Raw genomic sequence first — 24,774 nt, forward strand, 5'->3', positions numbered from 1 at the left:
GTGGTCAAATGATGGCTGTTTGTCCCCCGCCGCCCCTCTCCCCACAGAGCTCTGCTGGACTTTGGAACAATTCCCACGGGCAAAGTGAATTTTGACCCGAACACGTATTCACCGGCACGGCAGAAAGCGCGGCGAGAAGGCAGGGCCGGGAACTCGAAAAGCGCGAGCCGAGGGGCTACGGCTCTAGCGCACGGAACCGCGGGGCTACGGCCTTAGCTTGAGGGCGGGGAGAAAGCTGTCCATCACCGAGGAGGTGGGGCTCCGGGAGCGTCTCTCCGTGGCCGCTACGATCACTTGCAGAGTGCTGACGAGCGGCGGGCTGTGGGGCGGGCGCTACGCGCGGAGCGGGCGCTGCGCGGAGCCGCCGCTGGAGTGCGCGGAGCGGGGCTGCCGCTGAGCCGGGGGCGAGGAGCGCACGCCGCGCCGGCGGGGGACAGCGCGCCGCGGGAACTGCCCTCCCCGGGCACCGGGACCTGCTGTTAGCTTGCCGCCTTGCTTTATCCTCTCGTTTAATTTATTTTTTCCCCACCTATACTTTGATCCGCTGGGATTTTTTTTTCCTCCCTTTCCTACAGAGCCTTCCCACGCCCCAGTTCCCTCCCTCTTTATCCAGCTTGGATTTTTTTCTTTTTTTTTTTTTTTTTTTTCCATACATTACTATTCTGATTTTTTTTAAAGCGGTGGACAGAGAGAGGGAGAGACAGTAACAGAGAGGACAGGAGGAAAACGCTCTGTTCGTCCTTTCCGTCACCACCACCCGATTTGCGGAGAGGGGTCGGGCCGAGCGGCGGCGGATTCTGCCCCTTTTCCCCGGGGAGGCGACCCCGGCTCGGGGAGCCGCCGGAGGCAGCCGCCGCGAAGAGGGGGCGCAGGAAAAGAGATGCATTGAAAGTTTCCGCGCAAACTTTGCCGTGAGTGCGCGAAACCGAGCGAGCGCGGCGCGGGTGCCTGCCTGCCCCGACGCGGGGAGAGCGCCGCGGACGGGCGCCGCTGTGGAGCTCGGACTGCCCGGCGGCGGGGGCCGGGCGGCGGCAGGGCGGCCGCGGAGCCTGCGCTCGGCCCGGCGGAGCGCCCACGGAAAGCAGCAGCGGGAGCCGGCGGAGAGCCGGGCTTATGGAGGGGTGAAACCGGAGACCCCGAAGAGGAACCCCCCTTCCCCCGGAACCCTTTGCAGCGCCCGACCGGCGGCACCCCAGGAGGCGGCGGCGGGCACGGAGGAGGCGAGAGCGCAGCGGGGCGGCGGCGGCGGCGGGGCGGCGGCGACGGCGAGGCGGAGCACGGCGGGCCCCGCTTCGCGGCGTGCGCCGGCAACCATGAACTTTCTGCTCACTTGGATCCACTGGGGGCTGGCGGCGCTGCTCTATCTGCAGAGCGCGGAGGTAAGCGGCGGGACGGGGGCTTTTGTGCCCCGCGTAGCGGAGGGGGAGGGAAGGCAAACGGCCGAAAATACTTTTCCCCCCTTTTTGTTTTCTCGCGGCACCCCCCCTTTGCCTCCCACCTGCTCGGTGCGGTGCGGCCGCGCCGCTGGCGCCGGGTGAGGGTGGAGACACGTGTGCGTGCGTGCGTGCGGTGCTGCAGCGGGGGGACAGCGCTGCCCGGAGCTCCGCGGGGCAGCGGCAGCGCCGTGCGGAGTGACCGCGCACATGAGCGCGCCCCGGCGCGGGGCTCCCGGCGCAGCGCGGCCGTGGGGTCCCGCCGGGGCCGGGGCGCTGCGGTCGGCGGGGCGCGGGGCAGGGAGGCAGCGCGCTGCCTTCTTGCATCAGCCTCGGGTCTCCTGACATTGCAAAAGGCTGTTTCGGTGATATTTGCCTTGCGTCCCAGCTCGGGTTCGTGCCGCCGAGTGGAGTTCAAAATGCCTAGCTGGAAAAACAAATAAGAGATCAAAGAGGACAAAATGGATCCAGAATTTCGTCGAGATTGGGAAAAAAAATCAAAATATAGATATCCTACGCTGAGATTACAAAACCAAGGATTTTTCTCTTCCTCTTCAGTTACTTTTACCTCATTGTCATTCTTGAGAAATTAGAAACCAACTCTTACTCCTTTGCTCTTTTTAAAGTAAAAAGGAGGGCAGCTTACTTTGCAAACCTGTCCTATAAATCTGTTTTCTAAAGAGTCAAGAGGGCTGTGTTGCCAAGAGATATTAAGGGGTTTAGACAGAGTGCCCACGTGAAAGTGGCTGTTCGCGAGGCAGGCATGGATTACGTTTTAAAGGTTATAACAGGTTAGTTCTCTCCTGCCATTTCTACTCGGCACTTGGAAAGAGCGCGGGCCAGATCATCTCCCACAATCGTGAAAATAAACGTCGCTTGCAAACTAATCAGTTATTCACATTGTTTGTTCAGCACCGATGCTGGAAGGCAACTCCCCAATTAGGAGCCATTTCAGCTGTAACTGAAGTCATGCAAGCACTGCACGCTTTGTTTCTAGCCTGTTATATCTCTACTTTATCCAGTGACAGCCGCACATTAGGCTGTGCTCGGCTGTGCTCGATGGGAAGGGAACTGAGGCGCACTCTTTCTCGAGCAGCTCCCTGCCGCCTTCCTGCCGGATTGGGCTGGTGGGACAATTGTTTCCGCTCTCCAGGAGTTTTTCCACCATCACCCAGAACAGGGGTTTCTTTTGCCTCCTAGCTCCTCATTGAAATTGTACAGTAGCATCTGTTCCCCACCTATAGCATAGACAGCCCTGTATCGGTGTCCAGTGATAACATCCTTTAACCCTCCCCTTGTTCCTTTTCCCCTCCCCTTCCTCTTCCCTAGAAGAGGAAACGGTGGATCAGGTAAGAGTCGAGATCTGTCTGTCCTCAGGAGTTGCATAAAAGTCTCATGCTGCCTTTACTCCTAGGCTGGAGGATGGTGCAGATGAGAAAACAGTATAACGATGGAAAAAATGGCAGGGGAGAATTACAGGAGTTTGGGGGGAAAATGTTGCAGGGACAGACAGAAGAGATGGCTAGAGGTTCAGGTACCTGGCTGATGTGGGCTATATAAGTGCTCAGGCAGATCGACGGTGAGATCTGCCCTTCGGTTCTGTCCTTATTTGTCCGTTGGTTGTCCGGGCACCACGGTGATGGGAACGCTAGAAATACCAGCAGATCTCGTGTAGGCAGCTTGATGATGACTCTGAGCATGGCAGAAGGCATGACTCTTCACACAGGACTAGGGTTTGTGCTTTAATGATAATATTTATCTAGCTGTCAGGCTGATCTATCTAGCTAGCCAGGCGCATTAGAGAGTATTAAATAAAAGCCCTGACACAGTCTGAGTTGGGGAGCCATATGTCTTCAGGGGTCCAGCATGGGTCAAGCGGCTTTCCTGGAAGAGAAGGGATGAAGGAATCACGGCACTCCTCTGGTGAAGGTTCAGGGGGGTGACTCCTTACTGAGGTAGTTGTTATAGTTGCTCCTGCAGCAAGACTTGTATGGTGGAAAATTGTTGGGCAGCACTGATGCCACAGGTGTCTGCCTCCACTGCTGGCAATAGCCTTTCCATGCAGGCGAGGGAGGGAAAGGCACTTTTGCAGTGCCACCCTCCCAGCTGATTGATTGTGCTGAGTGGTGTGCACAGTCCTCACACACCACGGGATTAGAGAGGTTGCTCTGTTGTCCCCTTCCAGTCCTCCCTGTTCTAGAGAACGAGGGGGGACAAATGGTTATTCCCCATCTTCCTGCATTTGTGCGTCTTGCTGGCAGCCTGGTGGCAGGTCACTCCTGATGATGGTCTGGGAGCTCTTCCCCTCCTGCCCTGAACAGCAGAGGGACCTGGATATACCAGCTGTATTGGCATAGGGAAGAGGCAGTGATCAGACACTGAGGGAGGGAGAACAAGCCTGTGACTAGACTGTTAATGATCACACACCCACCAGGCTGCCTGCCTTTGCTGTGTCTCTGCACCACACCACGATGGGGAGCCACCAGAACCTGCTTCCACAGCCCTTAGGCAGCTGGGAAGCAGCAGGTCACCTTCTGCAGAGCCGTTCATGTGCTCTGAGGATGGGCTGGAAAGAGGAGCAAACCTTTGGAAGCAGGGGAGAGGGACATCTGAGGGGCTCACTGATTCCTGAGCAACCCCAAATCCATTCTCCTGTCTGTTCTGTCAGAGGTGCCTTGGCTGTGCTGGCAGCTTGCAGGATTACTGACCTCTGTCTGCATGTACAATGGAAAAGGAGTGCAGTGAGTACCATTCCCCCCCCTCTCCTAAGCAGAAAACTCTGAGAATTTCTAGTGCCTAAGACGAAAAGTGCCTTAACTCCTGTCCCAGAGTCCCTCTCAAAGTGGATGGATTGTTTGTTCCAGTCCTAAACAGTTACAAAGCTCTTTTAATGAGGCTGCACAGATTAGGGGGAGGGGAAGGGAGAGAAAGAGTGCTGGTGGTGGTGGTGGTGGTGAGGGGGGTGATGGTTAGAGAGGAATGACTTGATTAACCTTTTCTCTCCCTTCAGAGCTTGCTTTAGACAGGGACTGAAGGAGAAGGGAGGCAGGGAAGGTACAGACACATGGATGGTGTGAAGTGGGTTTATTTATTAGGGAAGGTTTTACCCCACAGAGGGAGGGATGTGCATTTGCTACAACCTGCAAAGAGCACAGAAAGGAGCTTCCTCTGTCAGGCCCATTCCTGGGCTCATTTATCCTCTCAAGACCAAGCCAGGGGTTGCTTCCACACTACTGTGAAATGTTGAAAATCTGTTGGAAGGAAATTGTGTTACAGAACTGTTGGGTAATGCCAAAAGCCAGCAGAGGAGAGCATGACCTTCAGGCTCCTACCGAAGGGCACAGTTGGCCTGCTTGTCCTGAGGAATGTTTTCAGTTCCCCATGTCTGATATGTAGCAGACTGTTTTGAAGTGAGGCACAAGGCCCTGCCTCACCTGCTGTTCTAGTGGACGTGCTTTGAGGGCACTAGGCACAGGTGAAAGGCACTGCTGAAAGGGCAGAAAAGTTTCTTGGAATAGTAAGCAAAGAGCATGTTACTGATAGTTCTGGGAAACCTTTTTGGTTTCTGCTGAGAGCTCCCCTGGGAAAGCTCAGAAGCTCTTTGCCCACTTTGCACCGATCTCGTTTCCTATCTTTGGGGTCGGATCACATCCCAGGTCCAGGTGAGCACTGCAAAGAGTGTTCTGCCTCCTGCTGCACTACATCAGGGGCAGAGTGAGGTTCTGGCTCACAGGTGAGTGGCAAAAGCATGTGGTTTGCTTCTGCTTCTCATCACTTGTGCAGCCTGTGTGCTTGCATGTGGGGACGCAGTGGGCTTGGCAGCTGGCTGTGTAGTTTTACATAGAGAATGGGTAAAAATGACCCTCAAAGTGTCTCCAAGCTAATTTTGCTCAGTCTGTCATGGTCATTTTGTGTGTGAACCAGAAATCCCTCTGTGAAAAGTCTTGGGCATTGTGACTTGAATAAACTTACTTGGCTCGTGATCCTCTTCCTGTGCCATAGGAGATTGAGGCTTTTCTGCCCTTCATGCGGTTTTCTTTTTACTCATAGATTGTCAGGCACTGAGTTGTTTTGGAAGGCCGCTGCAAGCCTCCGCTGCCTCCATTTTGTTTGTGCTGTTGCAGTGACCTTCACACTTCAGGAATGAAACTGTTTCTAGGAACCTGCTTTTTAAAGTGTTGTCACTGCACTGAGACTGGGCACCCAGCCCCCTCATCTCTAGAGAGGAAATAGATCCACACATGGGGCAGCTCAGGTCTGGGCTGGTAAGTTATGCCCAGGTATAGAAAGAGAATTTTGAAATGAGAAACAAGTTCGATATGGGGAACCTTAGACAAAGGGAACTATGCACAGACACAAAGGAATGTCTGGGAGAGGGGCTTCTAGCTGACTCTCTTGCCCTCTCCTTTTAAAAGCTGACACTTTTGGCCACTTGGATGGTGGTGGTGTGTCCTGTGCACAGAACTGCTTAGAAGACCATAGGTGGCAGATTCCTGTTGTGAGCTTGGAGTGGAGTTGGCCTTAATTCAGTTCTGCCTTCAGCTGCAAGATCAGAGGGCCTTTTTCTGAGCCTGAACACAGCATATTGCTGACAAAGCAGTATTTTGTATGGATCCCCATGCTTATGAGCCTCTGCTTAAAGGCAGCAAGTTCAGGGGTGGATAGCATCACACAGGTGGCAACATACCTCGGAGAAGTGAAGGAAGCTGGGTCTTTTCCATTTTGGTTCAGAACAGAACAGCAGGGGGAAGCCTGCCTTGGCCGGAAAGTTACGTCAGAGCTAAAGCCCTCAAGAAGAACAGGAAGAGTGGCGTACTTGTTTCACCTGGAATTAAAAAGACTTCCTTAGTAAAGTGGTGTAATATTTCTCCATACCATTTTGGGGGTGGGTTACCTGTCACCACTTCTGCCTGCATCAGTGCTTTGGAAATGTCCTCAGTCCAAAAGGGCAGCAGAAGTGACTGCAGAGCTTGCAGCCTTTTCGGTTTTTGGCCCAGGGGAAGCTGTGGAGCGCAGGAATGGGATCCACGGAGGGGCTGGGGACTAGGACACCTAGGTGAGGGCGCCCGTCACCTTCCCTTCCATTAGAGAAGAAAACTCGGGCGGTTTGGCGGCGTCAGTCGGCAAAGTGGTGCTGTCACAGTTAATCGCCCTGACACCCGGCCAGATGCCGACACCTCCGTGCCCACCACTGCTGGGTGACAGACATCTGTGACATTGAGAGGGGAGCGATGTCCTTCGGTACCTGGCCGCCCTTTTCCCCCGTCTGCCGTCCCGGGCCAGATTCACCTTTACGGGGAGAAGCGGTGCCCGGTTCCACCGGTCGTGTCGGCAGCAGTAGCAGGTCACCCCGTTACTTTTCTCCGCCGGGCTCCCATTTGCTCCCGGTGTTTGGCGGCCGTCAATGACGGCAGCTCCATGGGGGACGCGTTTCTCCCTTTAGGGCCTCTCGGGCCTGCCACACCGCCTTTCCAGCCCTGTCCCCCAGCCCGGGGCCGTCCCGCCCGTGCCCCTCTCGGCTCCCCAGGGGAACGGGGGAACAAAAGGTCCCTCTGTGCCCGCCGGGGCGGCCGGCGGGGAGCGGCTCCGCCTCGGGGGCGCCCCCTCCCAGCGGCGCTCCCTCCGCCCCCTGCCCGCCGGGGCGACGGGACCGAGACCCCCGGGGCCTCTGCCCGGGGCGCCCCGGGAGCGCGTCACGGTTCCGTTTTGTGACTGATTTTCTGTTGTCTTTGCAGTTGTCGAAGGCTGCGCCTGCCCTGGGGGATGGGGAGCGGAAACCCAATGAAGGTAAGCGCTGGGCGGCTTCCCGGCGGGCGGGGACGGCCGGGGGCTGGGGGGAAGGAGCCCCCGGAGCCGCCGGCAGCCAACACCGCCACCTCCCGGGGAGCGGCACCGGGGGCTGCCGGCGGGAGGCGCCGCCGCCATCAACCCCTTGGTGGGGCCGCAGCGTCCCCGCCCCACGCCGCGGGCCCGGGCCGGGCCGGGGGTGGCCGTGGGGCCGGGCTCCGGGGCGGCCGCGGTGCCAGGGCGGGCAGCAGGGCCGGCCCAGCCCGCCCCTGGCTTACCACAACTCAGAGGGAAACTGCGTGCGTGCGCTGGTGCACATACGCACGCTCATTTATATATATATATATATATTTATATATATGTGTCTATCTACACGCACACGGGCGCACACAAAGAGCTGAATAGCGGCGAGCAGTTTGCCGGGGGTTCGTCACAGTGCTGTAGGAAAGGATTTTTCAAATTTTGCTGCCTGCTTCTTTCCCGGCGGCGCTGCTGATGCCCGGCTGGGTGGCCAGGGCTGATCCCCGAACAAAGGCTGGAGCAGCCCCCAGACGGGTCTCTGAGGAAGAGAAGGAGAAAGGGGCAGGCCAGGATGATTTTCTGGGCTCATGCCTCCCAGCAGTCCCAGGTATCCCCACAGTCAGGAGATTGCTAAGCACTGTAAAGAGTCAGGTTTGAAAAATGCACCTTTTTATTCTGGTTTGGGCTAGCAGACTTCGCAGATTCAGGGAACAGCACTGTGATCTGATAGGTTCTACTGATTTGTTCCTGGTGGTCCAGTATGGACTGGACCATTGCCTGGTGGGGAAATAAGGCGGTGCCTCTGCAGCTGCTGTGATGTTGTGTCTTTCTGGTTGCCCAAAGGCCGGGTTGTGAGTGTGTCCCCTGCCTTGTTGGTTCATGCAAGTAAATGTAGACCAGAAGGGCAGTCAGCCCCTGGGTTAGTCAGAGACGCCTCTTGCAAGGCAACTCCTTCGTGTCTAGTGAAGCCCTATGCGTGTCAGGAGGTTTGCTTCAGTCCGCAGTCCTCAGTTCAGCAGTGGGATAAAAGGGCTGTGGACTTTGGAACCTTCCAGCTGAGGTGATCATCATCTGCTCTAAGACCATCCTGACCGTGTTTTCCCCTTACCTGCAGAGCAGAGCAGATCGCTTGTTGTGTGGCAGGGTCTGGCAGATGTCTTGCAGGGTCCCCACAGGCTGTGACCTTCAGCGTTATTCCAGCCGGAGGTCAGCAGAGGGCTCCAGCAGTGTGGGCCCAGATTGGCTTTTTTTTTTTTTTTTTTTTTTTTTTAATAGCAGTCAGTTTCAATTTCTGTAACTTTATTGGTGTGACAGACTCCGTGTGTGTTGCCAGAGGTTTGTGGCAGGCTGTGCTTGGGATAGGTGTTCATTTTGCACAGGCACAATTTCTGATTTGCTGGTGGGCTGCCGCCTGTTGTGCTTGACCCTTGCTCCTGCTGAAGTCAACAGAAGAAGGTTCAGTGACTCCAGAGGGATCAAGATGGAGCCTGCTGTGAGGCTTATTTTGGTAACCAGTTCTATGCTGCTGGTAGAAAAGAGCTAGTGTCCTCATGTATGCCATTTCTTGTGTCCAACAAATGCCTCCTGGGGAGGGAAAGAATCAAACAGAATTAACTTCTGTCACAAGAAGGCTGATGGGATTGCAGGAGAAGCTGGTCTGGCAATATAAGTCGTGAGACTTCAGTGTTACTGTCCTGGTGCTGTTTCACATTCTGCAATGTAGATACAAACATCTGCAAAACAGAAGTCAAGACTCTTGGCATTACCTTCCTGCTCTACTTCTGTCCCGTGGTTTGACCTTAGAGGTCCTCTCTCTAAACCTCAGTTTCTCCTCTGTGAAGAGGAGATGATGAGGGGCCTCTCTTACCCAAGGACGGTCCTGTAGCTCTTGTAGTTCCCTCCACTGAAGCTCTTAGGGGCTTGGGGTGAAAGGTGGTTTTGTGTCTCTGGCCATTTTATGCTTTCTCTGAGATGTCAAACTGTGACAGGTTTTTATTTAGGATGGGCTTAACTCTCGTTGGAGACTGTTATTTTAGTTTCAGCCCCTACCCTTTTGTCCTTAAGTGAGGCTTCCACATGTTTTGTGGCACAGGAAGTTGTAGAAGAGTCAGACAAACACTCCTTGTTTCACGGGAAAAGATTTTCTGGTATAAATAAAGGAAACCACCAGCACTTGTGGCTGCACTTTTATTTTTAAAATGGCAATGTGTCTGTATTGCTGCTAAGCTGCTGATGGGGAGGGAGACAAAATGATCATAGACTTTCTCCTTTTCTAGTCCAGCATGTTTTCACTCAACTGCTCCAAATTTGATTTTAAACTCTGCCTTGAAGAGTTAATGTGGGTCTTGTCTGTGTTTTAACCTTACTTCCCCCTCCATTCACGACAAAGAACCTCTGACTCAAATCTGGAGGTGTTTTGCAGGGTAGGAGTGTGACTTAATTGTGGGATTAACTTCTAATGTGGGCTGAAGCCCAGATTGCAGGAAAGGAGCAGACCTAGTGGTTAGTCCTTTGGTGACCTTCCTGTGCTTCCTCATGAAAGAGACCTTCTTCCATTCGTGACACAACCAATGGAAAGGAAGCACAAGCAGAATCGGCCCAGCAAAATGTGGAATCTAACTCCCAGTACATAGGAGTAAGTGTAGGTATGGTAGAAGGGGCAGGGCTTTGCTTTGAGGTTGACTGTACCTCAGTCAGGTGTTCTGGTTTGGTTTGGGTGGTAACTGTGCAAATCAACTACAGAGTGTTGCGCAGTCTCCTTGAGAATTCTCTGTGTCAAGCAAAATAAGGCAGTGTGCCTTTGTGGCAAAATTTTCTGACTGGCAGCTAGGGAAAGCTTCCCTGGTTCCTTTTCAGAGACGGATTCAAACTTTGGAAAACCATCATGTGTTAAGGTAGAAACTCCCAGATTCTTCATGGGAATGATTAAGTCCTGTCAAACCTCCCAGATCTCAGGTATAGTTGTCACGGTGCAGCTGTTAAAGCAAAGGCCCTGCAAAAGAAGTTGAATGTGCTGTTCTGAGGCAAATCTGTAATCTGGATTCTCTGGTGTAATCCAAATGCTGGGGTAATGCAAACATTTAGGAAAGCATGGCAGACATCAGTCAGTTTCACTTCAGTTTTCTACTCTGTTTCGGTTTCTGCCTCCTTTATGCCCCAGAATGCTGTGGTGAGCAGCATTTGATCTGCGCAGGTAACTGCTGCTTACCCTCCCTTATGCTTTCTGTCCCTCCCCTTGACGTAGGTCTGTAAGCATTTTTATCCTGAACTATGCCTTTACTGCCAGAGTTGTCAGATCCTGTGTCTGGCACAGTGTGAATAATCAACAGTGCAGTTCAGTGACTGTCTTTGTGCCCGCAGAATTTCCCACATATTAAATTGTTCAAGTTGTTGGAACATAGGCGGTGACTAAGGTCACTCCAAAGGGGAACAGGAAGAAGGAGGAGAAGGAGGTAGTCGCAGACAAGATAGGAGAACAGACAGGAGAAATACGGCAGTTAGGGGAAGAGGGAAGAGCAAGTGAAGGAACAAGGAACAGAAACATGTTGTCTTCTAGACAAGGAATACCAACAAGCAGTCCATGCCTGCCAGGCTACATTTCTCTTTCACAAGCCACTTTCTCTTTTAATAGCTGCTCACGCTCTCTGACACTTCAAACTCCTTGGATGGAAGCTCCTCCCCACTTGTACCCACTCTCAGCACTTCAGCACTATGGCACTGTCAGCCCTGCATGACCTAGAATTAACTTTCAACAATTAACTGCGGGCTGTGAGCTCCAAGCCCTGCAGCTTTCGCGTTTTTGTGGCAAAGTAACCTTTATGCCAGTTTGTCACAAGTTCAGGGCACTTTAGAAACGCTTACTGGAGACCATTATTTTCCATGATGCAAGCAGTTTGCTCTTATCACTCTGAGTTATCAACCTTGGTGCTGGAGGACTCTGCATACGGTACAGGTGGATCATTATAGTGCATAACAGCATGGGGCAGGTATTATCTCCTTGTGCATACTCTTACCCTCTGCTCCATGTGAGACATCCTCTGTTGCCAGTATGACGCTAGAGCTAGGAGTCCTGGAGGGCTCCAGATACTCACTGTTTGCAGTACTGTACTGTCACCTGGGGTATGTGTGTGTGTGTACTTATCTATGCTATCTCTGATCTCTTTAAATGTCTCCAACCCTTGACCAAGCAGCAGAGTGAAGCTTTGGCAAGAGACTGGGAAACATTGAGAAACACTTGTGAAATCAGTGCAGATCACAAGCAGTTAGCGTTTGCTCCATTCGTAGGGAAGGCATGGGATAATGGCAGATCCACCCTCTTCCCCCTCCCACACTGTCTCATTGTGGTTCAGTAGCCAAATATATAGTCTGGTTAATCCTGGGGGTGCTGTGAGCCTAGTTTGAGTCTTTCAGTGAGTGGCTTGGTTCCTCAGTCTGGGAAAGTGGTCAGTGTGGAGACACAGAGGCTGTGACTTGTAGTGGATGCTATCATGGTTCCATGGTGACCTGCTGAGGTGGATGCTCTGCATGGCCAAAAGAAGTAGATGACAGGAAGGGTGAAGATGCACAGCTCCATGGTTCAGAGCTTCTCCTTGCTCTCTGAAGTGTCTGTGTGCTGAGGTCTGTACAAAGGATGCTTCTGGCTTTAAAACCCACTGGGGCATCCACTGGCTGTTTTGAAAGGGAATAAAGGGCAAACCAGTGTAGGGCCTTAATCCAGAGTGCAGGTTATCTGCTGCAGTTTCAGGGTTTTTTCTGCCCGAGCTCATATTCTTAGTGGCAGCGTATCAGGAGTATGAGGAATAGCAGAGAAGACGTTTGGAGAAGAGTCACCTGTGACATGCATCATGGTACCAGGGAGGCAAACAGTGAGGCTGTTTTGTCCATCTTGCCTTTGTCCTGAAGCAGCTGTAGCAGGAGATCGTCTTTTTCTCTTCCCACTTGATGTGTGTGTATGTAGAGCACAGACAAAGATTTAGGCCTGCAAGACTGTTAGTGAAGAGCATAGGTTAGTTGTGTTGCAACTGTCTGGCTCACTTTAAGGGGTGAAGCACTAGACATTCTTGAGCTAAGTTTGCATTAACTTATTCCCTCCATTCCTCTTTTAGTTATCAAATTCCTGGAAGTCTACGAGCGCAGCTTCTGCAGGACTATTGAGACCCTGGTGGACATTTTCCAGGAGTACCCTGATGAGGTGGAGTACATATTCAAGCCATCCTGTGTGCCTCTGATGAGATGTGCGGGTTGCTGCGGCGATGAGGGTCTAGAATGTGTCCCTGTGGATGTGTACAACGTCACAATGGAGGTGAGGGTCCAGCTTGCAATCTGCCATTGTTTGGAAGGAAGCAAGTCAGCCATCACAACCACCCCGAGTCCCAGCTCCTAGCTAATTGAGAGGAAGTGCAGCCTACCCCAGGAAACCTCTCTTCTGACTCTGTTGCTCCATGTTACACCACACAGGGTTAAAAGATGAGTTGCATGTGTCTACTTAAGGCTAAGAGGAAAGTCTGTTTTTTGACTCTTGCCCAAGTACAGTAGGTAGGAGCATGCAAAGGATCACTTTGTGCTTAGACAATGCAAAGGAGTATTTCTGATGATGTTATCTCCGAGTTCCCAAAGAAGATACTTCCTCGGGCCTTGCTCTACTCTAACTCTACATACAGCTGTTGTTCTGAAGGCAGCTGAGTAGGGCAAAAGAGTACCTGTCACTACTCTCTCCTGAAGGGTATGTGAGGTCAGCCTGTACCAACAGAGCAGGGAATTTGGGTCATTAGCTACTCTGGCATGCTAGGGGTTAAAGGGGCTCTAAGAAACAAACTGTTTCTGTGTCAACTGGAAAAGCCTTTCTGCCTCTGGGCATCTTCCTCCTTTGTTTGGAGGCTGCTGAATTAATTTCTTGGAAGAGACAGAGGTGGCCATGATAGCAAAGGCTGGACCTATGAGGAGGATGCTTTAGAGAGCTTTGTTACTGCTCTTGTCTGTCACGCTGGATCCCAGCTCATGTCCAAAGTCATGCTGGTGCCCATTACCTGTAACCCGTAGCTCCCTCACCTGTTGTTGTTTCTTAGCCTCTTGAATGGCTGCCGTAAATATTGCTGTCACTTTTCAATATCAATGAGAGATATGCAGTGCTAAGTGATTAACCAGCAGGTCCTTTTACTTGAAATTTGGGCTATTTGAACTCTGTTGGAGAAGCTGTCTGTGCCCTTTCATGGTTCCCCATGCAGCTTTTCCACTTGCAGGCTCCAGCCTGGGCCAGAGCATAGTAGCTTGATCTAGCTAGGGATGGTTTTCTTCCTACCATTCTTTGCTGAATTACAGTTCTTGACTGGTATGCCTGTATGCCTGTAAAAGGGTCAGAGGCACTTAAGCAGATCTCTAGAGCTAGTTTTCCAGCTGTGTTCTGGGTTAAGAGAATGTGACAATATTCCATAGCTTCTAAATAACTTCCCTGGAGGTACCTGGGCTGGGGGCTGGGTGATGTCCAGCTTTGCAGGACTGTTTTGAACACACATCTCCGGGTTTATTTTGGTGTCAAGTTACTGAGAAAGTGAGATGTCAGCTGGGAAGGAATGGTGGCTTAAGGATAAGGAGTTGGATTTGGAATTTTCAAGTGAGACCTTTGTGTGAGACTGAAGCATGGCTTCTGCACGAGCAGGCTGGATGTTCAGCTACTGTCTATCCAGCATCAGCCAGGGAGGGCTCATTGAGAACCTTGCTGTGGTGGTACCCCCCCTCCCATGCCTGTCTCCAAGGCAGTCCACCAGTGCTGGCACTGGGCATGCACGAGCAAACAGAGCTTTGGCACAAGTCTGGTGTTGCTGCTCGCTTGTGATCAAAGGCCTTCCCTGACTGGGAGCAAGGAGCCTCAGAACCAGCTTGAACTCTGCCCTGCTCTTCCCAGGAGCACCTGGGGTGCGAGTACTCTGCCGCACAGCAGCCTGATTTGGAGCTGTGAATATGAAGAGTGAACTGGCAGTGACCCTCTCTGTTTCTTTCATTCCAGATCGTGAGAATTAAACCCCATCAGGGTCAGCACATATCACACATGAGCTTCTTACAGCACAGTAAATGTTACTGCAGGTGAGAATGAAGCAGCGCTGGTTCTGCTTGCAATAAGCTTACTCTGAGCCTTTCCTTTTTTCTGACATTGGGTTGGGACTTTTGTTCAGATGCTTCTGCAGCCTTCTCGGTTGGTTTGAAGTGGGATGGCTGAGCCTGGAAAAAGAAGCCCTCTGCCGTCAGGGCTCTTCCATCTCTATCACAGGTGGACAGTGCTAGCCTGCATCCTGGGATCTTTTGGCACTAGCTACCAGCAAGGGTCAACAGGAGAGCAAAACCACTTTGAGATGGACCACTTAACCTGTGCCATGGGCATCCTGCAATGCATGTCCTTCCTTGGACTTGGTGGGAACTGGGTTTAATACCAGAAGTATGTGCAATGAGCTCTCTCCTAATGAGGCCTTTGTTCTGTCTTTCCCCACAGACCAAAGAAAGATGTCAAAAACAAACAAGAAAAGTAAGTGACAAGCCTTTCCTCTTTTCTCTTTTGGTGGTTGGTTGACATTTCCTCTCCCCACTGCCCCTTGCCCTTTTCTTGGTTGGATATACTCACTTTAAGAAGGTGGTTTTGGAAATGGCATATGGTACTGCATGGGGCGATGCTCTGAATCCATTCCAGGTGGTCACAGAAACCCAGATCTGATGGTCCTTCCTTCATACCCCAGACATGGACCTTGCATGACCCATGGCCATGGCAGTCATTCCTAATGCTTTTTCCCGAGTCAGGGAAGTCCTGTCATGTCTGTTCTGCTGGAATGGATTCAAGGTGCAGCCCCCATTCTCCCCGTCCCTCTTCCTGGGGTGTTTCTGGTTACTGCAAATTGCTGCCTTTCTTTATTATTAATTTTTTTTCTTGCTGCTTGAGTGAGTAGTTGCTGGCTTCTTTCAAAGCAGCTTTGGTAGGAACTCTGCTGGCTACAGGGAGAGGTAGAAGTAGAAGCTTGGTGGAGGCAGGACTGATGCCATGCAGGATGTGACACTGGTTTTGTTTGGGTGGGGCCCTGGGAGGGTGTAAAGAGAGGTGGATGTCCTAGCTGGGTCTCGGTAAAGGCTTTCATGAGGGGTGTTTTGGATCTGATGGATTTGCTTTGGTGGCCTGAAGGAGGTTAAGTCACAACCTTCCCTTTACTTCCTCCCCAAAGTAAAAAATTTGTGGAATAAGCTCTAATCCTGCAGTAGTTGCAGGGAGGAGCATAAAATATGAAACAACATTAAAAAGAAAGAATGATCTCTGTGAGCAAGAGGATCAGCTGGACTGCGCATGACTGGAAAAGCAACTCTGCCATTTAGAGGTGCGGAGTCGGAGAGGAAGGAGTAAATATTTGGAGATGAGGCTGAATTGGAGACAGAGGGAGCAAACAGGAGAGAGAGAGCTTCTTTCACCCCTCTCCTCGTGGTTGTGTGTTTCTAGCTGCCTTCCAGCCTCTCCTCCTCCCCCTGGAAATCTGCTCCTGGCTGCATCAGACTGTGTGCAGCCAACAGTCCTCTCTGCACAGGGCCGTGTCGGGGACGGTCGATCTGTGTGGCTCTGTAGTTTGAACGCGTGTGAGAGTTTGGTTTGTGTGAGCTCTGGTGAGGATGGGGTATGGGTGTAGCAGCCAGCTCGGACTGTTGTTGCATTCACTTTCCTCTTCTAACAGCACCTTGCCTGCTCTTTGCTGGTTCTGCACTCGCCAGGGAAGGAAGGGAAGGGATGGGAGAGACTGGTGTCCTTTGATTTGTGCTGGATTGAAAGTCTTGTTATATTGGTACCCCTCTCCTCCCTTCAGGTTGATTTTCTTCCCCTCACCGTCTCCCTGTGACTCCTGCCTGACATGCAGGGCAGAACCAGGACTGAGCTGATGCTCTGACACTCGTTCCAGTGAGACGACTTTAACAGGGCCTAGGAGACACTTATGGTGCTTTCTCTTCTGTCCCCCCAATTCCCTTTGACAGCTCTCTCCTGAGGTGGGCTGCACCAGGGAACGAGGGAGCCTTTGCTGAACTGCCTCAGAGCTGGGACTCATTTGCCTGACAAGCCCTGGTGCTTTGTCTAGGGCCTTCTCCTTGCATGGCTTTCCCTTGCTCCTGTGCTAATGTGACTCAAGGAGCAGTACAAGCTCCAGCCTCCCTCGCTCCCTGTGCTCTCAATGGCCCATAGGGATCCGTGGTTAGTGTCCAGGACAGCATGTCCTAACTCCTGCCTGCTCAGCTCCTGCCCAAGAATCAGAGGCAACTGGTGAATTTTTCAGAGTGGAGTCAGTGCCTTGGCTCCATCTGCTTGTCTGTCTGGCAGATCCACATGGGAGGTCACAGGAGGGAAAGGAGGGAAAAGCTGAAAGCTGCTTGCTGATTATCTTCTGGGTAAAATAACTAGGTCAGTCCTTCCTCTTCCCCCTCTTTACTCTTCAGTACTCAGAATGGAGGCTGCCAGAGGAGGCTGTTACAGACATACAAGTAAGGTCTCCTGGAGTCCTCTGAACTGCAGGCAGGAGGTGAGGTGAATGAGCAAAGCCTTCAGGTTGGATAACCCTCCTACACAGCAGTGCTGTGTAGATCAGATCTCCTCCCTTGTCTGTCCAGTGCTCCCATCCCAAGGCAGAACTGCCACGTGCCCTGCAGCAGAGCTGCTGGAGCTCAGCTGCCCCCTCCTAGGCCCAATGCTGGGGCAGTGCATCAGGTCAGAGTGGTTTCCTCTTCCCTGAAGAGAGCCCTTTCACTCAGGTTGCCTTTTGTCAGTCGTTGTGCGCCTGTGCTTGTCGCCTGGAATGGTTGTCTGCACTCACTGCGGTGGCGTTATGCTTTCACAAAGCTTTCTTTTCCTTCTCCCTCTCACCCCCTGTGCCTTTTTCACTGCCCCTCTCTGGAGGGGGCAGGTGGCCCTCTGAGGCTCCAGCAGATCCACCTCTGCTCGCAGCAGCCTTGCAGGAGGTGGTCTCTGCTGAGTTCCCTGGTGCTGGCTTGGCTGTGGGCAGGCTGGTTGTGGAGCTGACAGGAGCGCCGGAGCCGGTGAATGTGTGTGCGAGGTGGAGATCTGTGCTTCAGCCCTGGGATTTACCGTCCAGTCCTGCCTCATGTGCTTCTCCCCTCCCAGCAAGGCACATGGCTGTATTTTTTTTCTCTTCTTCCTTGCGTTTTCTTCCGTTTTCTCTCTATCTCTCCTTTTCTTTCCCCCTCTCTCTCTTTCTTTTTTTTTTTTTTTTTTTTTTTTTTTTTTATGTTTTTCTTCCAGAAAATCAAAGCGAGGAAGGGGGAAGGGTCAAAAGAGAAAGCGCAAGAAAGGCCGGTACAAACCACTCAGCTTGTACGTTTGTGTCCTCTGCTTGTAGACTCTCTTCCCTCCCTCTCCCCAAACCAATCTGCCTGCTTGCTGCTCGCTCAAATCTCACCCTCCCCTCCCAGTCACTGGTGGGCTGCAGATCCTGCAGGGGCAGCACTGGTGGTGGCACTGCTCTGGCACTAAGGCTATCTCAGGGAAGGTGGCTTTAGCTTGCTTGGCTCTCTAATCATCAGTGGCGACCATTGTCACAAGGCACAAGAGTGTGGCGGGTGGACGAGCACCCTGCACCTCTTCACGCCTTCCGGTTGCAACTCTGTCATCTGCCTTCCACTACTTGTCTCGTGCCCTCACTGCTATGATGACTGGTGACAGGCAGGCTGGTATCTGCCATGCATGTGTGTGTGTGTGTGTGTGTGTGTGTGTGTGCACATGTGTGTGTCTGGTGGAGTCACAGGTGGAGAGGAGAAGTGGGACAGCGGGAGGCCAGAGAGGGGGTGCTGGGGAGCTGGGGGGGGCTCTCTGTCTGTTTTTTTTTATTTATTTATTTCTGCTGGATTTGGTGGCTTGTCTCTCCCTGTCTCTTTCGCTCTGCCTCTCTCATGGTGGTTCACAAAATTCTGCATTGTAAATTCACAGTCCCTCCACAGGAGACTCTTAGGTAGCGAGGTTGGGATGGGGCTTATAGAAAGGAGGGCAGTGCCAGCTGCAGGGGTCAGCATGTGATGCTGGAGCCCAGCTGCTTTCCAGGGGAGGAGACGCCCTGTGTATTTAACTCATTTAGCTGCTGGCCTCTTTCTACTCAAATAGTCCACTTCAGAGAACTCCTTTCACTGATGTGTCAGTAGCTGGCTGGGACCTCTCACCTTCCCATCCTTGCTTTCCCCTTCTTCCTCCCTCTGGCCTGAGCCGATGGATCCAATGCAGCATTTGTGAATACTGTGCAGAAGGCCTGTTTTCTTTCTCTACGCTAATGCAAGGGATTGCTGTCCTGGGGCTGTCGAGGTGCTGGTGGAAAATCCATCAGCCCGCGGCACTCCAGTGGGCAGCATGGGGGCTGCGGGAGGGGGCAAGGGGATTGCTTTGATGTTCAGGGTGTTGCATGTGTATTTTCTTTCTGCTGAAGCGCTGTAGCTTAGACATCTTTCCTTTTGCCTTTTTGCAGTCACTGTGAGCCTTGCTCAGAGAGGAGAAAGCACTTGTTTGTACAAGATCCCCAGACCTGTAAATGTTCCTGCAAATTCACAGACTCACGTTGCAAGTCGAGGCAGCTTGAGTTAAACGAGCGCACTTGCAGGTTTGTGTCCTGAAGGATGAAACACGCAGAGAAAGAGAGAGAAAGAGAAAGAGGGGGGAGCTTGCTTCCTGCTGACTTCCGGCACCAGTGCTATTTGATTACTTCTTTTCTCTGTCCTACGTGGGCCAGAGAGCAGAGCGGCTAACTGGGGTGAGGACAGAGTTTCCCTGTGTCAGAGGGCAGCTGTGCATTTCAGGTGTGATCTCAGGTCTTGGCTGGGGATGGCTCCCAGAAACAGGCCCTTTGTTGTATGTCAGGTATTTTTTGCCATACTATAGGATAATGGAGTTCATGTTGCTGAGATTAGGCAAGGGGAGGGTCTGTATCCCTCTGTACCTTTCCTGTACGCACCACTGAGCATACTGTTGGACAGAGACAAATCCTTAACTGACTAGGATTTGACCACCCCTGTCTTCCAAGCCCTTTTTCTGTGGCTTGTAGATGCTCTGCTGTGTGCAGAATGAGGAAAGCCACTAGGAGCCTCCCTCAGGGCTGAGCCTACATTCTCCTTTGCCTCTTTGTTCTTCTGAAAGCCAGGGAGAGCACCCTGTCCTCTGGTACTGTGCTCTGTACAGTTTTCTGTCCATGTCCTGTCCAGAGTTGTGGTTTGAGAGGCTGCACTCGGGACTGTGAATGGAATAGAGCAGATTTAAGTCTGACCCTGGGTGAAGGCAGAGGTGTGTGTTTCAGGTGCGAGGTGGGAGACATAAAGGCACTGTTGGGCTTAGTGTTAGTTCAGAGATCCATGTGTCATCTGAGTGCTGTCACACACCATCTGTGGCACAGACACATTAAGAAACTGATTCCTGGTTCTCACCCGAGCACTTGGGTGAACTCAGCGGGGTGTCTTGACTCACACAAGCTGTGTGGGCACCTCTGGTGTGGGATCATCCATCCTACCTATGTACAGGGAGACGTAGAAATGGAGTTGCAAATGAGCACCTGGCTGTGACTCTGAACTCAGATCCCTTTCACAGAGATCTAGGAGATTGTTCCTGTTCCTGCAGTATTGCAGTGGAAGTGGCTCTTCAAGGGGAGGATATAAGGGAGAGAGATCTAGGGTCCTCTGTTGGCTGTATCTTGAAAAGAGGAGACAACCATTGGCTAGGTGGCTAAGGCTGATGCAAGTAGCAGTTGCTTCCTTTGGTGTGAAAATGCTTTGTGTCGGAGCCAGAGTGGCATTGGCACTGCCAGCATGGTGGAAACTGCCCTATATACAGAGAATTTTTCTGGGGTGCTCTAATTTCAGTGGAAAGTAATTGATGGAAGGGCCATAATAGAGCAACTTCCGGAGTTAAACTTCTCCTAGCAAGCAAAATCCCTGAAGTCTGAGAACAGACTTAATGTTGGCCTTTTCCCCCCTGCTCCTTTTCCAAAGTCCAGAGTAACCTATAATTACCCCACAGAGTCTGAAGGGTGAGAAATAGTAACAAATACAATTAAAAACCAAAAACTGCCCCAAAGAAGTCATAATGGCAGAAGGAGTTTGCTATTTTCTCTTACTAGTCCCTCTCTGTGATGGGATAATTGGCACTAAGGGAGGTTTCCAGAGGCAATGTGTGGGCAGAAAAATGGAAAGGAGTCATAGGAGTGGTTAGCTTATCAGTTCCCTGATAAAAAGCTGGTTAAGCTGAAGTTCCTTTTGCTCTTTCTTGTAGGATTAGAATTGGGACCTACAGGGGAGGGTAGATTCTCATTTCTCCTGCTGCTTCTTCAGGCCACTGCTGTTCTCTGGTGCTAACCCCCACTCAAAGCAGTTAGTGGAATGAAAAGCACTTACTTTTCACCTTCTTGCCTGCATGAGGCCTTGTTGTCTGCTCTGCTTCCAACCCAAACAAGAGGCTAGGTGGAGAGCCAAGGGTGTGTCTCTTTCTGCATGTATTGCTTAGCCTTGTTTTTCTGTGTTTGTGTGTATTTGTGTGTATGGTGTGCAAAGATGCAAACAAGACACTCAGCTTATCTGTGAGGAAGCCATTGATTCTGCTCCTAAATTTACCCCTGTTTGAGTATTCCCCCTGCTCTGTCTAGGTGAGCCTGGGAGGAACACTGACTCGTTTTGGGGTCCAGATTCTCAGCTTATTTGCGCCATCTGCACAGCACTTCACCCCACCAGTGACGTCATGCCATGTCTTAACACCATGTGCTCTTAAACACATTAGCCACCACCCTTCCTTCCCTTCCCTGCCCTACTTGTCCCCCCATCACAAACATTAACCCCTGTTCTCTTTTTCTCCTTCCTTCTCTTCTCTGACAGATGTGAAAAACCAAGACGGTGAGCAGCGGAAAAGAAGGGGAAACAGCCCTGTTTCTGGAGCCTGATTTCTCGCCTGGACAGAATAAAACAAAACAAAACAAAACACTAATCCAAATGAACCCTAAAAATGAAGGATCGGTAGAGCACAGCACTTTCAGTACGGACGATGGACTCCGGAAGGAACATTCCCCAAGGCACCCGCCGCACAGAATTCACCTTTGGGTTTTGAACTGTTTTATTTTATTTTTCTTTTTATGCTGCTAAATAACAGAGCCAGGAAGACTTATAGGGGTGTATTTGATGGGTTTTCCCATGCATACATATATATGTGTGTATACATGCATATACATATATATATATGTATATATATTTTAACCACATCTATATATACATATATGTATATCTTAACCACACACACACACACACATATATATATAATATATATATATACTGATTATTTTTTTTAACATTGCTAATGTTATTGGTGTCTTCACTGGATAATATTCGACTGCTGTGGACACAAGCGGGCTACTTGGGGCATAAGAAACAAGCTAAGACTGGACTTGAGTAGGAGCGCTGGGTGTAAACTTCTTAACTCTAACTGACCTGTGCGGCCTCCGCTGTTTTTCTGTAGAGTGTGCTGTACCACAAACCACCTTCTCCTTGCCTGGGACAGGGAGGAGAGGTGATGGAGAGGATGGGCAGGGAGTTCCAAAGAGCGGCATCCTAGGGTGCGATGGGTCAAAGGCCAAGGAAATGGCCATCTCCGTGATCAAGGATTCCTCCTCCCCTCTCTTCCCCCAACCTTCGCCCTTACTCGTCTCATAACCTGCCTACCTTGCTGGGACATGGGATGTCAGTGTACATTTTGCGTTGACTTTATTTGCTGTAGAACCTTTGCCAGAGAGATGTACTGGCGTCTCTTAAGGATGGTGGGCAGCTCATGCGCACTGACTTTCTGTTCAAGGAATTATCACAGGAGTCTAGATTTCCCGCCCTTGGTGGCTGCAGAAGGACACAAGGTCTACAGTGTGCTGAAGCAAGAATGGGGACCGGTGCATAGCCACGCAGTTGTTCAGCACTGTCTGCTTTCTTCATGCACAGAGCTGCCACTCAAGAGCATCCAAGATGCTTATGGAACATTTCTGGAAAGGGATATTAATCAAAAGTATATACACAGTAGTGGGGGTGTGTGTGTATGTATGTGAATGTATGCATTTGTGTGTATGTATGTATGTATGTGTTTTTCTCTCTTTTTTATATATATATATTTATTTTTATACATATATATATATAAAAAAATAATATATATGTATGCCAAGATTGAAGGCGGGGGGGAAAAAAGCAACTTTGGCTGCCTTCAGTTTGCATGCCCAGTGTAAATGACCCTTAAGAACGTCAAGGTTTTTTTTTTTAATGATGTGCTGTAAATGTCAGGTCCCTTTTCCATGTCTTGGGCTGGGGAATCAAATGTGAAGGCAGCTGGAGTCCCTTAGCTGTGTCGTGAGGTTCTTGGCTATGTGTGTATCTGCAGTGTAGGCTGTGGTGTACGTGAAACCCACCTTACACACGCGCGCACACACACACGCCCCTGAAAGTGTGTTTGTACATCTATGTGGATATATATAATCTAGTTCTGTGATTAAAATTATTATTAATAATAATAATAATCAAAAAGGTACTCGGTCTGTGTCAGAATGCTGCCAAACGTCACCTGCAATTGAATTTTCAACGCCTAATAATGTACAACACGGAAAGCTTCCAAAAAGACAAGACAGTCTAAAAACAGACTCACAACAAGTGACTACTAACCACTAGGATCTCCCTATCCGACTGATGGCTTTCAGAAGGAGAGAAAACACATGGGTGGGTGCTTGCATCTGCAATTTAGAATACTCATGCTGCATCCTGTGCAAGACAGAGGCTTCCGATCGGGGGAGGGAAGAGAAAGTGTTTTATATACTTATTTAATATCCCTTTTTAAATTAGAAATTAAACAGATAATTTAATTAAAGAGTAGGGATTTTTCAGTATTCTTTGTTAATATTTAATTTCAACTATTTATAAGCCGTACCTCTTTTTTTTTTTTTTTTTTTTTTTGTACTGGTTGTGTATAAATTTAACCTTCCTGTTGTCCCATCCCGTCTCTCCCCAATTGTTGGCAGAGTCAGTAGCATGTTATGGGCAGTTATTTAATTAATTTCTCTAACACCTATCCCTACACATTCCTATTGAGACAACGGTTAGATATACATCTACATACTCTATATATATATATTTGGCTATGTGTTTGTATATATATATATGTTTATGTATATGTGTGATTCGGATTAAATAGACACTACGATTTTTTATATATGTAAAAAGAAGAAGCAGGAAAAAATAGAAAATTCTACATCTTGAATCTCTCTCCTTTTTAATTTTAATATTTGTTATCATTTTATTTATTGGTGCTACTGTTTATCTGTAATAATTGCGGGGAAAAAAGATATTAACACTACATATTGTGTCTAGTGAATTTTTTCAAGATATTCCTTAGTACATATTTATTTTTAAACAAAGAAATTACAGATATATCTTAAAACAACAACGACGACGACAAGCAAACCTTTTTTGTATTAAAGAATTTAATTCTGACCTTGATTTCCTTTGCCTTCTCCTTCTGCCTTGCATCCTGGTTTTCTTCCATTGTGTAACAGTTTCTCCAGCATTGCCCCTGGAGGCTACAGGGCATCAGCAACCTACCAGCTGGACTCTCAGATTTGGGCCCAGAGCCTCCAGTAGCATCTAGATACCTAAAACCTGTTGAAATGAATGGGAGGTAGGCACCAGAATCCTTGTGTGGGGCTCAGCCTGAGTTCCCTGCTTGGTGAGAAGAGGGTGGTGTGATGGGCAGGACGAAGTGGGCAGGATTCCTGGGTTCCTTCCCAGCCTGATGCGAGCAGTGTGGTGATGGTCCCAACCCTGCCTCTCTCTTGTCAGGAGCCAAGTCCCATGAGCTGGGTACTATACAGGCATGAGTAGATGCAATCCTGGTGGAATTTACAATCCAAGGTGAAATTAATGCTGTGAGCCTGCCCTTCCTGGTAATGGATTTGGTGTGTGCAATTGGACCTGTGTGTATGAAACTCGCTGTCAGTGACGGTTCAGCCAGACCTTGCCATCCTGGACAACAAAAAACTGTTCAGCTCTGACAGTGCTCATCACTTCATGAGGGATCTTGATACCATTGCATCTTCTGTGATGTGCTTTGGAGTCTAGGAGGAAAAGCTTTAGTAGTGGTTTCATTTCCTCACCATCCATGCAGATGAACATGTCGTGTCAGTCATCTGTCCACACTGGAAAGAAGCATGCAGAATATTTCCTGGATGTCTGGGAGGCGACTCACTTAGGGTAATACAGACCACTGAGTTCATGGCTGCATCATTCCTGCTCTTGTAAAGGTAAAGAATCTGGCTTCTATTTAGGACGGACTCAGGTAGCTCAACAGGTGGATCTGCAGTCACTGCCTCAGCAGAAGGTGGAGCGGAGAAAAAGAGAATGAGTACCTGAGGACACTAGTTTGCTATGTTCAGTAACGTCTTGTTGACTGCAGCAGTGAGGTGAGAACGTGAGCCTTCTGGATGTTTCTGCATGAGGAACCCAAGGAGTTGCTTCCCTTGTCTAT

General features: G+C 50.4%; 1 protein-coding gene across 9 annotated transcripts; it reads left to right on the top strand.

Moving 5' to 3' along the window:
• Positions 1-310: 310 nt before the first annotated feature.
• VEGFA (vascular endothelial growth factor A) lies at positions 311-23,607 on the top strand. 9 transcript variants are annotated; one of them, XM_066315981.1, is made up of 9 exons: positions 311-1,379; positions 7,169-7,220; positions 12,347-12,543; positions 14,245-14,321; positions 14,725-14,757; positions 14,920-15,066; positions 17,512-17,583; positions 18,722-18,853; positions 21,108-23,607. In XM_066315981.1, the coding sequence occupies exons 1-9, from the start codon at positions 1,314-1,316 to the stop codon at positions 21,127-21,129; spliced, it is 798 nt and encodes a 265-aa protein (XP_066172078.1). In that variant the 5' UTR covers positions 311-1,313; the 3' UTR covers positions 21,130-23,607. The 9 variants fall into 9 exon arrangements, 8 of the variants coding, with proteins under 8 accessions (XP_066172078.1, XP_066172080.1, XP_066172081.1 ...); XM_066315983.1 differs by lacking the exon at positions 18,722-18,853; XM_066315984.1 differs by lacking the exon at positions 14,920-15,066.
• Positions 23,608-24,774: the final 1,167 nt, after the last annotated feature.

Source organism: Sylvia atricapilla, chromosome 3 (assembly GCF_009819655.1).
Source record: "Sylvia atricapilla isolate bSylAtr1 chromosome 3, bSylAtr1.pri, whole genome shotgun sequence".
Classification (NCBI taxonomy): domain Eukaryota; kingdom Metazoa; phylum Chordata; class Aves; order Passeriformes; family Sylviidae; genus Sylvia; species Sylvia atricapilla.

Excerpts from the sequence above, each read along its gene's own strand:
- VEGFA (XM_066315981.1), top strand. The coding sequence starts at position 1,314 with ATGAACTTTCTGCTCACTTGGATCCACTGGGGGCTGGCGGCGCTGCTC. Across the intron at positions 7,221-12,346 it reads GGAGCGGAAACCCAATGAAG|TTATCAAATTCCTGGAAGTC; the intron begins GTAAGCGCTGGG and ends TTCCTCTTTTAG. Across the intron at positions 18,854-21,107 it reads TTAAACGAGCGCACTTGCAG|ATGTGAAAAACCAAGACGGT; the intron begins GTTTGTGTCCTG and ends CTTCTCTGACAG.